The sequence below is a fragment of the Thalassophryne amazonica genome, chromosome 1, assembly GCF_902500255.1.
Source record: "Thalassophryne amazonica chromosome 1, fThaAma1.1, whole genome shotgun sequence".
Taxonomy (NCBI): domain Eukaryota; kingdom Metazoa; phylum Chordata; class Actinopteri; order Batrachoidiformes; family Batrachoididae; genus Thalassophryne; species Thalassophryne amazonica.
The window spans coordinates 150,960,002-150,973,712 of NC_047103.1; the positions used below are offsets into that span (position 1 = coordinate 150,960,002).

A 13,711-nucleotide genomic window follows, 5' to 3' on the forward strand; every position below is an offset into this window, starting at 1 on the left:
ACCCGATGGCAGGTCTCGCTCCACTGAACCACTACCCTGGACGGCCAATCGATCCGGGGATTGTGTTTTAACATCCAGGGGAACCCTAAAATCACACGGGAGGTAGTAGGAGTCACAAAAAACTCGATCTCCTCCCGGTGATTTCCTGACACCACCAGAGTTACAGGTGGTGTCTTATGTGTGATTGGAGGGAGTAGGGAGCCATCTAGTGCCCGCACCTGCACAGGCGAGGTAAGCGCCACCAGAGGGAGCCCTATCTCCCGGGCCCATCTGCTGTCCAACAGATTCCCTTCAGAGCCCGTGTCCACCAGTGCTGGGGCCTTCAGGGTTAAATCCTCATAAAGGATTGTAACTGGGAGTCATGTGGCAATGTGGGTGTGTCCCACGTGAATGTCTCGGCCCACCCCTAGCCCAGTCTCTAGGGGCGGGCGTTGGTGTTTAACCGCTCGGGGCAGTCTCTTACCTGGTGCTCTATCGAGCCACAAACAAAACACGCTCCGCGGGCCAGCCTCCTCTGTCTATCTGGCGCCCTAAATGTGGCCCTGCTCATGTCCATAGCTTCGTCAGCAGGGGGAGCTGTAACCACACGGAGCGTAGGGGCCGTGGAGCGTGGGGAGGGCGGGACGCGGTCGGAACCGGAAGGGAGAGGGACGGTGCGTGCCCGGCCACGCCCTTCGTCTCGTTCCCGACGGCGTTCTTCTAACCGATTGTCTAATCGTATAACTAGATCAATAAGCCCATCTAAATGTCGCGGTTCGTCCTTAGCCACCAGGTGCTCCTTTAGGACCAACGACAGTCCGTTTACAAAGGCGGCGCGGAGGGCAGTGCTATTCCAGCCGGACCTCGCAGCCGCGATGCGGAAGTCGACTGCATAGGCAGCTGCGCTGCGGCGCCCCTGTCTCATTGACAGCAGCACGGCTGAAGCGGTCTCTCCTCTATTTGGGTGATCGAACACTGTTCTGAACTCCCTCACAAACCCATCATATGTCAGAAGGAGCCGTGAATTCTGCTCCCAGAGCGCTGTAGCCCAAGCGCGTGCCTCACCGCGAAGCAGGTTTATTACATAAGCTATCTTGCTAGCATCAGTCGCGTACATGACAGGACGTTGTGCGAAGACGAGCGAACACTGCATAAGGAAGTCCGCGCACGTCTCCACACAACCTCCGTACGGCTCTGGAGGGCTTATGTATGCTTCCGGGGAAGGTGGGAGGGGGCGTTGAACGACCTGTGGAACGTCACTGTTACGCACAGGGTCGACAGGAGGGAGAGCCGCAGCAGCGCCCTGAGGGCGTGCTTCCACCTGTGCGGCGAGAGCCTCCACCCTGCGGTTAAGGAGGACGTTCTGCTCGGTCATTAAATCCAACCGAGCCGTGAAAGCGGTGAGGATCCGCTGCAACTCACCGACCATTCCTCCTGCGGACGCCTGTGCGCCCTGTTCTTCCATTGGCCGTTCAACAGCCGGTTGACGCCCCTCGGGATCCATGACGTTGGCCGAGATATCCTGTTGGGAAAGTGTAAGTACACGGACCCACAACAGGGGGCGCAAATGAACGGACAATGGAATAGGTCAAATAACACACTTTACTGTTGTGAAAATGCACAACAAGAACAACAGATTACAATAATGGACAAAGTCAAATTCACACAGGTGTCGTGTGGGCAGGCTCGAAGATAGGAGACGCCTCTCCAAAGTAGAACCGGAACCACACGGTTTCCTCCGCCACCAGACCCCGGGAATACTGGAGCCGCCAAGTCCCGAACTCCCAGGTGGCCACTGCCTCCGCGTGTCGGACCTGGTACTGCTGGCGAGGAACAAAGGACAATTAAAGGAGGGCGCGTTCGCACCCAGGAATCCGAACGGCAGGTAAGTTACCTCCACCTCTCGTTGGAAAATACTCTCAGAGCAATGCACAAAAGTCACAAAGGTCACTGTTAAACAGTCAGCTGAGCACGTTACCTTCTCGGTAGAAACGATATCTCGGCAAAGAGGTGGAGACGTCGTCAATCAATCAATCAATCAATTTTTTTTTATATAGCGCCAAATCACAACAAACAGTTGCCCCAAGGCGCTCCATATTGCAAGGCAAGGCCATACAATAATTATGTAAAACCCCAACGGTCAAAACGACCCCCTGTGAGCAAGCACTTGGCTACAGTGGGAAGGAAAACTCCCTTTTAACAGGAAGAAACCTCCAGCAGAACCAGGCTCAGGGAGGGGCAGTCTTCTGCTGGGACTGGTTGGGGCTGAGGGAGAGAACCAGGAAAAAGACATGCTGTGGAGGGGAGCAGAGATCGATCACTAATGATTAAATGCAGAGTGGTGCATACAGAGCAAAAAGAAAAAGAAACAGTGCATCATGGGAACCCCCCAGCAGTCTACGTCTATAGCAGCATAACTAAGGGATGGTTCAGGGTCACCTGATCCAGCCCTAACTATAAGCTTTAGCAAAAAGGAAAGTTTTAAGCCTAATCTTAAAAGTAGAGAGGGTGTCTGTCTCCCTGATCTGAATTGGGAGCTGGTTTCCACAGGAGAGGAGCCTGAAAGCTGAAGGCTCTGCCTCCCATTCTACTCTTACAAACCCTAGGAACTACAAGTAAGCCTGCAGTCTGAGAGCGAAGCGCTCTATTGGGGTAATATGGTACTACGAGGTCCCTAAGATAAGATGGGACCTGATTATTCAAAACCTTATAAGTAAGAAGAAGAATTTTAAATTCTATTCTAGAATTAACAGGAAGCCAATGAAGAGAGGCCAATATGGGTGAGATATGCTCTCTCCTTCTAGTCCCCGTCAGTACTCTAGCTGCAGCATTTTGAATTAACTGAAGGCTTTTTAGGGAACTTTTAGGACAACCTGATAATAATGAATTACAATAGTCCAGCCTAGAGGAAATAAATGCATGAATTAGTTTTTCAGCATCACTCTGAGACAAGACCTTTCTGATTTTAGAGATATTGCGTAAATGCAAAAAAGCAGTCCTACATATTTGTTTAATATGCACTTTGAATGACATATCCTGATCAAAAATGACTCCAAGATTTCTCACAGTATTACTAGAGGTCAGGGTAATGCCATCCAGAGTAAGGATCTGGTTAGACACCATGTTTCTAAGATTTGTGGGGCCAAGTACAATAACTTCAGTTTTATCTGAGTTTAAAAGCAGGAAATTAGAGGTCATCCATGTCTTTATGTCTGTAAGACAATCCTGCAGTTTAGCTAATTGGTGTGTGTCCTCTGGCTTCATGGATAGATAAAGCTGGGTATCATCTGCGTAACAATGAAAATTTAAGCAATACCGTCTAATAATACTGCCTAAGGGAAGCATGTATAAAGTGAATAAAATTGGTCCTAGGTCGTCCTGCTGATATACTCCTGCCGATCAGATGATTGGTAACAGCTGTTGCAGGTAATGCGTGACAGCTGTCACCCTGGCTGCTCCTGTGAGGCGGCTGCGCCCTCTGGTGCCTGGAGCCCGCACTCCAGACAGGGCGCCCTCTGGTGGTGGGCCAGCAGTACCTCCTCTTCTGGCGGCCCACACAACATTATATAGCCTGTTAGCCTTAGCTATCTTGGTAACTATGAGATGGGTGGGTGTGTTCAGGTGCCATTCGTCCCACCCAGGTCCACCCCTTTACCCATTTATAGGGTGGCTCGGAGTTTCATGGGGTTACATACTGCAAGATTGTAACATCCACAACTGACCTAAATAAGTTAACAGGTGGGGCGTTGGTAAGACTGACGTAACGGGACGTAACGGCGGGATGAATGAAGCCAAAACACGCCCACTTACTCACCTCAACTTTATTTATATTGTACTTTAAAACAACCATAGTTAAAAAACAAAGTGCTGTACATAGAGACATAATACAATTAAAAGCAATGAAATAAATAAAAGTTGTTTCATTGTTTTTCAAAGCTATTAGAAACAAAACAATAAATAAAAGCAAACCATAAAACACTAAAACAAAAACGGAGTCTAATGCAGAGTTGAAAACCAGGGAGTAAAAATGGGTTTTAAGAGTGGTTTTAAAAATGGACAGTGAGGAGGCGTGTCTAATGTGCAATGCTAACTCGATCCATAGTTTTGGAGCAGCAGTGGAGAAAGCTCTATCCCCTCTGAGCTTCCGTTTGGACCTCGGTACCTCCAGGAGCTGAAAGCTGCTGTTGTCAGTCAAAACAACCATGCCCCTAAATATGCACAACATAATGGCTTAAAACGGCCTTAACTAATGAGTTATATAAAATTTGCCCCCTTGAACATTTGTCATGAACAATGAAACTGGCTATAGAGACCAAAACATTTTTGCAGTGGGCTGTAGACATGTTTATTAAAGTTGGCTTCTATGAGGAGTGACTTGTTTTTAGAGCCTGCCTAACGTGTCCTAAAGTGCCTAAAGTTTTTGCACTCTCTGCATTACTTTCATATTTCAGCACTGGAGGTTGCCACTTTGGTCACACACCCCCCCCCAGAAAATCCTGGATCTGCCCCTGAAATTGCACAGGAAAAAAAATTATCTTTTGTGCTTGAGATAAAAGCAATGAATGGGACTGAATCAGGCTGTTAAGGACCAAACATTACACGAGGCAAATAGTAAGAACACCAACATCTAATCATGCAATTATCTTGTTAATTATGTCAGTAATTGTCCCTGTGATGGTCACAGCCATGAGCCACGTTTGTAACAAATCCTCGGTCATCAGATGTCAGTGACACCCAAACACATCTAATTGTCTTCAACTGTCAACAAGCAGATTACACCTCTGTTACTGAGGTGCTAGCCTGTATCTTAATAAATCTGATTTTCTCTGTACCCCAGGTTAAAAAAAAAAAAAAAAACACAGCTGCTGCAGATTAAGGGTAATCCTCACCCTTTGTAATCATCACTATTGTTGTTTTTGCAGGGGCCGGTGTGTTGTTGGACCGCTGCACATTTGGCTGGTGTCTATTTTTATGTTTTGCACGTTTTGATTCATTGGAGTTAATCTGGGTTTGCAGCATGTGTTTTCCACGTTAGTCACCACCTTTAATCTCACACACCAGCCCAAACATAAACACCTCCACCAGGGGTTTAGTAACTCACTGGATCTGATTGTAGATACAAACAGCCTGAGGCAGCGCAGGAGCAAAGAGATGACTGCTGATGCCTTACTGCCAAAAACATACAGGAGCTGGTGGTAATCCTGCTGTGACCAAAATGGGCTTCCTCAGGAGGGTGGCTGGTGTCTCCCTTAGAGATAGGGTGAGACGTTCGGTCATCTCTGGGGAGCTCGGAGTAGAGTCTCTGCTCCTTCGCTTTGAAAGGAGCCAGCTGAGGTGGTTCTGGCATCTGGTAAGGATGCCTCCTGGGCGCCTCCTTAGGGAGGTGTTCCAAGCACGTCCATCTGGGAGGAGACCCCGGGGAAGACCCAGGACTAGGTGGAGAGATTACATCACACTGGCCTGGGAATGCCTCGGGATCCCCCAGTCAGAGGTGGTCAATGTGGCTCGGGAGAGGGAAGTTTGGGGTCCCCTACTGGAACTGTTGCCCCCATGACCCAATCTCGAATAAGCTGTTGAAGATGAGTGAGTGATTAATAATAATAAGAATGTGTGTGTCACCCTCCTAAAATAATGGCCTAAGTCATATTTTCAAATTTTTCAAAAAACAAAAAAATTGAACCAATTATATAATACATGATCTGTTCAACTGTGGATATAGGCAAATCTATCTTGAAGATTTTGACATCTGGTAAAAATGCCTCCTGGGCGCCTCCCTAGGGAGGTGTTCCAAGCACGTCCATCTGGGAGGAGACCCCAGGGAAGATCCAGGACTAGGTGGAAAGATTATACTTCCACGCTGGCCTGGGAACTCCTCAGGATCCCCAGTCAGAGATGGCAAATGTGTCCCGGGAGAGGGAAGTTTGGGATCCCTTACTGGAGCTGTTGCCCCAACAACCCAATCCAGGAGAAGTGGTTGAAGATTAGATGAGATAATACTGCAAATAAATGTCTTGACTATCTTTAGTAAACCTAGACATTAAAAACACTGACCTGTTTTTTTTTTTTTAACAAACTGACTCAAACTGCCTTAAGGAATTCTTGGAACATTAAAAGTAGATTCACTGGATCTGCTTTGGTGAGGCCTGTCATTTGAACTAAAATTTCTATGTAAATAATTTGGAGCCTGCCCATGGAAAACATTGAACATGTGATAAGTTTCAGCTGAATGACCCTTCTTTCAAATGGTAACATTTTAATTTTTATTTAAATGTTTAGGTCCTGTATTAGTCCTGGGAGGCATGTTGAGCATATATCAAATGGTTTTGTTTTGAAAGACTTGTAAGCAAATCCCATCATGCCAGAATACCATGCAGAACAGGCACAATCCAAACGACACCGAATCAGGGAATGTACCAAAAAAGTTTCTTAATCTGTAAATTGAAACTTCTGATATGACGATACAAAACTTTAGTCAAGTTGTACATTTGGGAATATTTGCTGACTTGCGAGTTAGCAGATAGAGATGGGTCTAAAAGTATGCCTAAATACAAAACCTGTTCTCTTGATTCAATATTGATTCCATTACACTTGACCTGTAATCAGTTGTTCTTGGACAGTTTTCTTTTAGAAGTGAATTTACTGAAAATAATTTGCTGAAATGAACTGATGAGTTATTGTCCACCAACAATTCACATACATTGCCCAACTCATTACTTAAAATATTTTACCAGATAACTGCAAGGCAAAATAATCAGCATACAGTAAGAGGTTACAGCTGACTGTGAGAAACAGCAATGGCCTTAAAAAGGACCTCAGGGGAACACCAGAAGAAATATGCATTGGTTCAGATTTGATGTAACTCATGTCAACCACTTGCTTTCTATCTGCCAAGTATGATTTGAACCACTGACTAGTATTGTCATGAAAACCAGAGGCATATAATTTCATGAGAAGAATCTTGTGGCCCATGTTCTCTAAGGCCTTTTGTAGGTCAAGCAAGACCATCCCAGTCATGTTACCTTGATCATTTTGTTGTTTAATATGGTCGATTAGGTGTATTAAACATGTACCAGTTGAAAACTAGGACTGAAAGACAGACTGTAATTCCTAGAGGTTATTTTGAACCAGATAATTGTTTACCTGTGGCCGAGTGAGGTATTAAAAATATTAAAATAATTAAAAGCTAGGTGGGTCCTAGCCCCCCACTAACCACAGGTTCAAAACACAGGGGTGAGCAGTGAATTCAAACCAAGAGAATAAAAGTTTAAATATATTTATTACAAAGAAAATTGAATAATTAAACTAGTGCACTGTCCACAAAAAAAAAAAAAATATATATATATATATATATACACACACACATACTGTATATATATATATTTTAAAACCTTCTAAAATGTTCAGTTAAAAAGCAAGGGCTAGTAAGTAAAACCAGATAAATAGTTTAATACGTGGGGGAGGCTGTGTGTGTGCCACTGTGTCCGTGAGCCTACAGGGAGAGGAGAATTGCCAGTAGAGGGTTGGGGGTAAAACGTTGCTTGTATACCCCTCCCCACCATAAACAGCACCTACCGGGTCTAGGCAGCTCTCAAACAGCCACCCAGCACACACACAACACGCCTTGTGTATGTTTCCTTCCGGTCCTCTCGGCCATGCTCCCAGGTCCTTTGTGCTCTCACGCAGTCTCCCGCTCTACGTTGGTTGCCACGGCTCACTCGCTTCCCGGCCTTTGGTCCATGTGCTCCCAGATCAGGCCCTTCGCCCTCGTCACTCTGCCTGTGCCTTCACACCTGTGCTGTGGGTGCACACCTGTCTGCTCTGTCTTCAGATTGTGTCTCTTTTTCTTTGTGGCACTGATGTGCTTACTGGCAACAGGTGCGCTTGCTCAATGTCTGAGGTTTGCGGAAGAAAGGTGAGTGGACTCAACACAACTCAATATTTCCACAGCACAACATAAAATACATGCAGGAAATTAAAACAGACATAAGGCAAACATGCAATAATAATCAAAGAATGAAAAATTAAATAGGCCACAATCCCACATACCTGTTCAAAAACTTTTTTTTTTTTAAACTTTAGAATGCTTAAAATAGACACTGCCCAACAGTTGCTGGCTTCTGATTTACTCCCTATATAAATAGGAACAACTCTGACCAGATGACATGCTAAAGAACAATACCAGATGTCCACGACAAATTAATAATGTGGGTAAAGGGAGGCACAGTGACATCTGCACCATCGATTAAAAACCTGGGTGGTATTAGCACCTATCTTTTTAATTTTATTTTGCAATCTGAAATAAAAGATAATCTGTTAGATATTTCATTATGATCACCTTTAGTTCAACATGTGACAGTGTCTGATAGCACAAATATGAACTGAAATTTGATTTACCTTTTAATTTGAGAAAAAAATAATTGTATTGTCTTGATACACAATACTCTAGAAACTCAACATCCCAAAATATTGTTATTACAACCCCAATTCCAATGAAGTTGGGATGTTGTGTAAAATGTAAATAAAAACAGAGTGTAATGATTTGCAAATCCTCTTCAACTGATATTCAGTTGAATACACCACAAAGACAAGATATTTAATATTCAAACTGATAAACTTTACTGTTTTGTGCAAATATTTGCTCATTTTGAAATGGATGCCTGCAACATGTTTCAAAAAAGTTGGGACAGTGGTATGTTTACCACTGTGTTACATCACCTTTCCTTCTAACAACACTCAATAAGCCTTTTGGGAACTGAGGACACAAATTGTTGAAGCTTTGTAGGTGGAATTCTTTCCCATTCTTGCTTGATGTACGACTTCAGTTGTTCAACAGTCCGGGGTCTCCATTGTCGTATTTTGCGCTTCATAATGCGCCACACATTTTCAATGGACAACAGGTCTGGACTGCAGGCAGGTCAGTCTAGTACCCGCACTGTTATACTATGAAGCCACATTGTTCTAACACGTGCAGAATGTGTCTTGGCATTGTCTTGCTGAAATAAGCAGGGACGTCCCTGAAAAAGACATTGCTTGGATGGCAGCATGTGTTGCTCCAAAACATGGATGTACCTTTCAGCATGCAGTGCCGCCTGAGGGATCTAAGGTCACGGGGATTCAATGTTGGTTTTCGGCCTTGCCACTTACGTGTAGAAAGGTCTCCAGATTCTCTGACTCTTCTGATTATATTATGGACTGTAGATGATGGAATCCCTAAATTCCTTGCAATTCAACATTGAATATTGAGAAACATTGCTCTTAAACTGTTGGACTATTTAATCCTTGCCCCATCTTTGCTTGTGAGCAGTTGCACATTTTGGGGATGCTGCATTTATACCCAGTCAAGACGTGCACCTGTTTCTAATTAGCCTGTTCACCTGTGGAATGTTCCAAGCAGGTGTTCTTTGAGCATTCATCAGCATTCCCAGTCTTTTGTTGCCCCTGTCCCAGCATTTTTGAAATGTGTTGCAGGCACTCATGTGTCGATGTCACTCATGTCAACCACTTGCTTTCTATCTATTTGAAATGTGTTGCAGCCATCCATTTCAAAATGAGCAAATATTTGCACAAAAACAATAAAGTTTATCAGTTTGAACATTAAATATCTTGTCTTTGTGGTGTATTCAATTGAATATAGGTTGAAGAGGATTTGCAAATCATTGTATTCTGCTTTTATTTACATTTCACACAACATTCCAACTTCATTTAAATTGGAGTTGTATTATTATTGTTATTATTATTTCTTTAGCTTTTAAATCTTGTGCACACAAGATATTATGCTACCTGAGAAAGGTCATGTCTTGCAATATTGATTTTGACAGCATATTTTGATTTAGTTTGAGACATAATCAACTAAAATTTCATTTAGTTTTAGTCATGATTTAGTCGTCTGAATTGCTTTTGTTTTAGTTTAGATTTGGTTGATTAAATATCATCTGATTTATTCACCTAAATCTCACTTGAATAAAATTTTGTGATTTCTGGTTCCAAGAAAATGATCTTGTGCACACAAAATAATAACTTGTCCCCACAAGTTAATTATCACTTCGGTACACAAGACAATAACTTTTCCTAATGTAATTTTTCCAAAAAACAATAAGAAAGAACTTGTTTGAATGGGATACATGTCTAGTAAAATCATCTTGTGCACATAATATTTATTCCCACAGAATAACCGTTTTGCAAACACATTAGTTTGAAGTCATATGCGAAAAACAGTTACACTCAAAATAGTGCTCCAAAGAGAACTACATATATGGCCGAAAAATTGGAGAATTACATAAATGTCGAAGAAATAAAATATTTTTGTAAACTCCATTGTACAAAATGAAACACACGAACATAAAAAACAAGCCGGGGGACCACACTAAGCTATGGTAATTTAACATTAGAAATCTTCGAAATACACATATTTGCGCCACTTCTATTTTTATTTTGTAATTGTCAAGTTACCTATCACAACGCACATTAATAATTTCAAAATTAAATACATGGTAAAGAAACGTGAATTTTTTTTAAAGAATAAAACGCGCGTTTGCAAACAAAATTAAACTGCAGTATTAGTGAATTTAGCAGATGTATATTAGGTGGCATTTATTGTTGTCGCTGGTCGGACGAGGGTCCCCCCCCCCCCCGCATTTTACGCTTTAAATTCCAATGTAGTTCCGGCTATGCTAATACGGTTAACTTGATTCATGTCAAAGGACGTCGAGGAAGGAAGAGAAAGCGCTCTTTTTTTATCCGCTACTGTAAATATGTTTGGTTAGTTTGCTGTTTGGACACCGTGAAGATGATCTCTTTCGCCTTGTTTTTTGGACTGACGGTGGGTTCTGTGTGTGGAAAAGCTGCAGCCGAAGGAAAACTCGTTTATGTGACGGTGGTGAGTCTGTTAAAATTTGCTCTGGAAATACACTTGGGGAACTCCGTTCATAATTCTGCAAGTTTAATTTCGACTTTAGTTTTCGGCAGAAACACACATCTGTTCAAGTGTCATTTACCTTTTGTTAAATTTCTGAAAGTGTTGAAGAGAATTCGGGTTATTAAAAATTTATCTAGCAAAACTTTTCATATAACTTTTTCGTGTGATTCATCGAAGATGATCAAAGCTTAATTTTCCTGTTTTAGTGGGTGAATCGGTGCTGACTAAATTACAAGGCTTGGTTCAGTGTCACATGATGGTCATTTTAACTCAGTGTTTGACCTTTGAAAATAAACAGATTTGGAGCTGAACCTTGGAAACATGCGGATCTGACCTGTTTTGCAAAAATTCGATCAGGTGACAAGTCAGCTGCACGACCAACAAACTGGTATTAGAAGAATTCATTGCTGATAGTTTTGAGTCATAGTCAGCATTTTTGTTTTGAAGAAACCTGCGTCTTTTAATAGTTCTCAGTTCCCAACTTGCCAACCATTGTTTTGTTATTTCCTGGCTTTGGAAAAGCATGTACCCATGTTCTTGGAAAAGCAGCACCCTGACATCGGGGTGAATGTGAGGTGCTATTGTAAAGCGCTTTCAGCGTCTGATGCAGATGGAAAAGCGCTATATAAATGCAGTCCATTTTCCATGTACCCAAACAAGACCACCCCCTCCAAACTGTAACATGGTACCTCAAAAACGATAAATGTTCTACTCCTGCAACTCCCTAAATTAAAATGGTATAGCACGCACATGCACACACAAGGTGTTGTTAGGACATAATTTACCAAGTCAAGTGGCCCACTCGCGCATAAATGTCAGGCACTTACAATTACATTGTGTTTCCTGCCTTACATGTTGATGAACCAAACCCGCATATGTTAAACCTGTTCACATGTAAATACCCGCCACTCAAGGTTATGCTGCGCTCTTCACCTGGCATGTTAATGATCCAAGGCGCACATCTGTTTTCCTGGCAGGTCCCCTGCTGGGTGATGTTCTGTTGAATGTTTCCAAAGATGTCTCAATAATGTGTATGCAAACTTTGATCACTCACTGCATTGTGCCAAATGAAGACAACCGTCTGCACCTGCTGTTTACGTAATCAGCCTGTCCGGCCCTTTGTGTTTGACTGCCATGCCGTGTGCGGGGTATGAAGCTGGACTGAGCCTTATATTGCCTTATAGTGCACATTTTACTTATACAGGGATGAGATTTTTTTCTGCGGATTTGACAGTCCTGGGGGTCGATTTTGTGAAACGTCCAAATCCGCGTACTCAGTCTTTAACAGTGTTCGTTCGTACTTGCAGCTGCGTGTGTTCGCGTTTTAATGTGTGCACACAGTCGCGTATGCCATGCTGCACGAGTTTCAGTGCTATTTTCTGCCTCTGTGGAAGTGCGCTCTGTTCTCTACTGCATGGTGTGGTGCGGCTCAAAAACAAAGTCATACTATTATTATTTATTTATTTTTTTTTTATGCAGCGAGTGTGCGTTTATTTTAGAGTCACAGCTCTTTTCAGCTTTGATCAGACTGATCGATCAGGGCGTTTGATGAGCGTACCGACATGCAGCGAGTGAGCGTTTATTTTAAAGAGTCGCAGCTCTGATTAGACACACACACAGAGAGAGAGAGAGAGAGAGGGAGGGAGAGCGCGGGTTTATTTTATTTTATTTTAAGGAGTCTGATAGAGGAGAGAGAGCGGGTTTATTTTATTTTATTTTAAGGAGTCTGATAGAGGAGAGAGAGCGGGTTTATTTTATTTTATTTTAAGGAGTCTGATAGAGGAGAGAGAGCGGGTTTATTTTAAGGAGACTCAGACTCCTCAAAATAAAGCGCGCGCGAGAGAGCGCTTTTATGAAACGATGCGACAGTGAAACAGTCCTCATATATAATTAGTCCAGTATGATAAAGTGAAGCAATGATCTTGTGATACAGTGTTATAGGTGGAGATCACATCAACTAAATATAAACCTTATATGGTCTAACAGTTCAATGGACATAGAACATTGGAGTATACATGTACATGTATTTGAGGATATACATGTACATGTATGTTTGTTGACAAGTGTGCCATGCTGAAAGTGGAGAATGCTGAAAATTAAGTAAGTCTAGTTATGAAAAAATATTTTGGTCACAAAAATACACATGTACAGTAGATGGTCTTAGTAAGGGTTTATAGTTTGAATTATAGATATGAACACCTGGCATTTATATTAGTTTTTAATATCATTTTAGTGCAATTTACATGTTTAAAACAGCAAAAATGCTTTGGCTCTGCCCTGGACCCACCGGGGCCTGCGGCCCCTGGACCCTGGTTTATTTTCCTCTGAAAATCGAATTTGCCAATCTCATCCCTGCTTATAGTAATCATTTACCTAATGGATGATAGTAATGTATATTTTTTGATGAAGAGATAAAAAAGGATTCTGAAAGCCTGCACAGTTAAAGTTAGAAACTCTGTTAAATTTTGGGGTTTTGGTAGTATCGAAATGGATTTGATATATGCACTGGTTCAGCCAAATTCAGTCAGATCTCTCATGGAATGTTTCCAGAAACCTCAGTGTTCTAAATGATAAACGGTACAAACTGCTACTGCTATAATTATACTGGATTAACTCATACAAAAACTCATCAATAGCTGCAACAGCCCACTCCTAATGCTATTGGGTTCGGTAGCGAAGTTGTTTTGAAGAGGACGAGGTGAGAGAAATACCTCTCCACATTGGACACAGTCATGTATCTGTTTGCTGTCATTTTTGGCATAATGAAACGACCATGTGACACGATGAGGTTTTTAGATACTAGGGGTGTCAGAAAAA

General features: G+C 42.6%; 1 protein-coding gene across 1 annotated transcript in view; it reads left to right on the top strand.

Moving 5' to 3' along the window:
- Positions 1-10,669: 10,669 nt before the first annotated feature.
- Positions 10,670-13,711, top strand: part of LOC117515554 (lysosomal acid phosphatase-like) — a 91,486-nt gene continuing 88,444 nt past the window's right edge. The window contains exon 1 of the mRNA XM_034176177.1: positions 10,670-10,855. Within this exon, the coding sequence (XP_034032068.1) occupies positions 10,766-10,855 (90 nt within the window). The 5' untranslated portion in view covers positions 10,670-10,765. The remainder of the gene's footprint in view (positions 10,856-13,711) is intronic.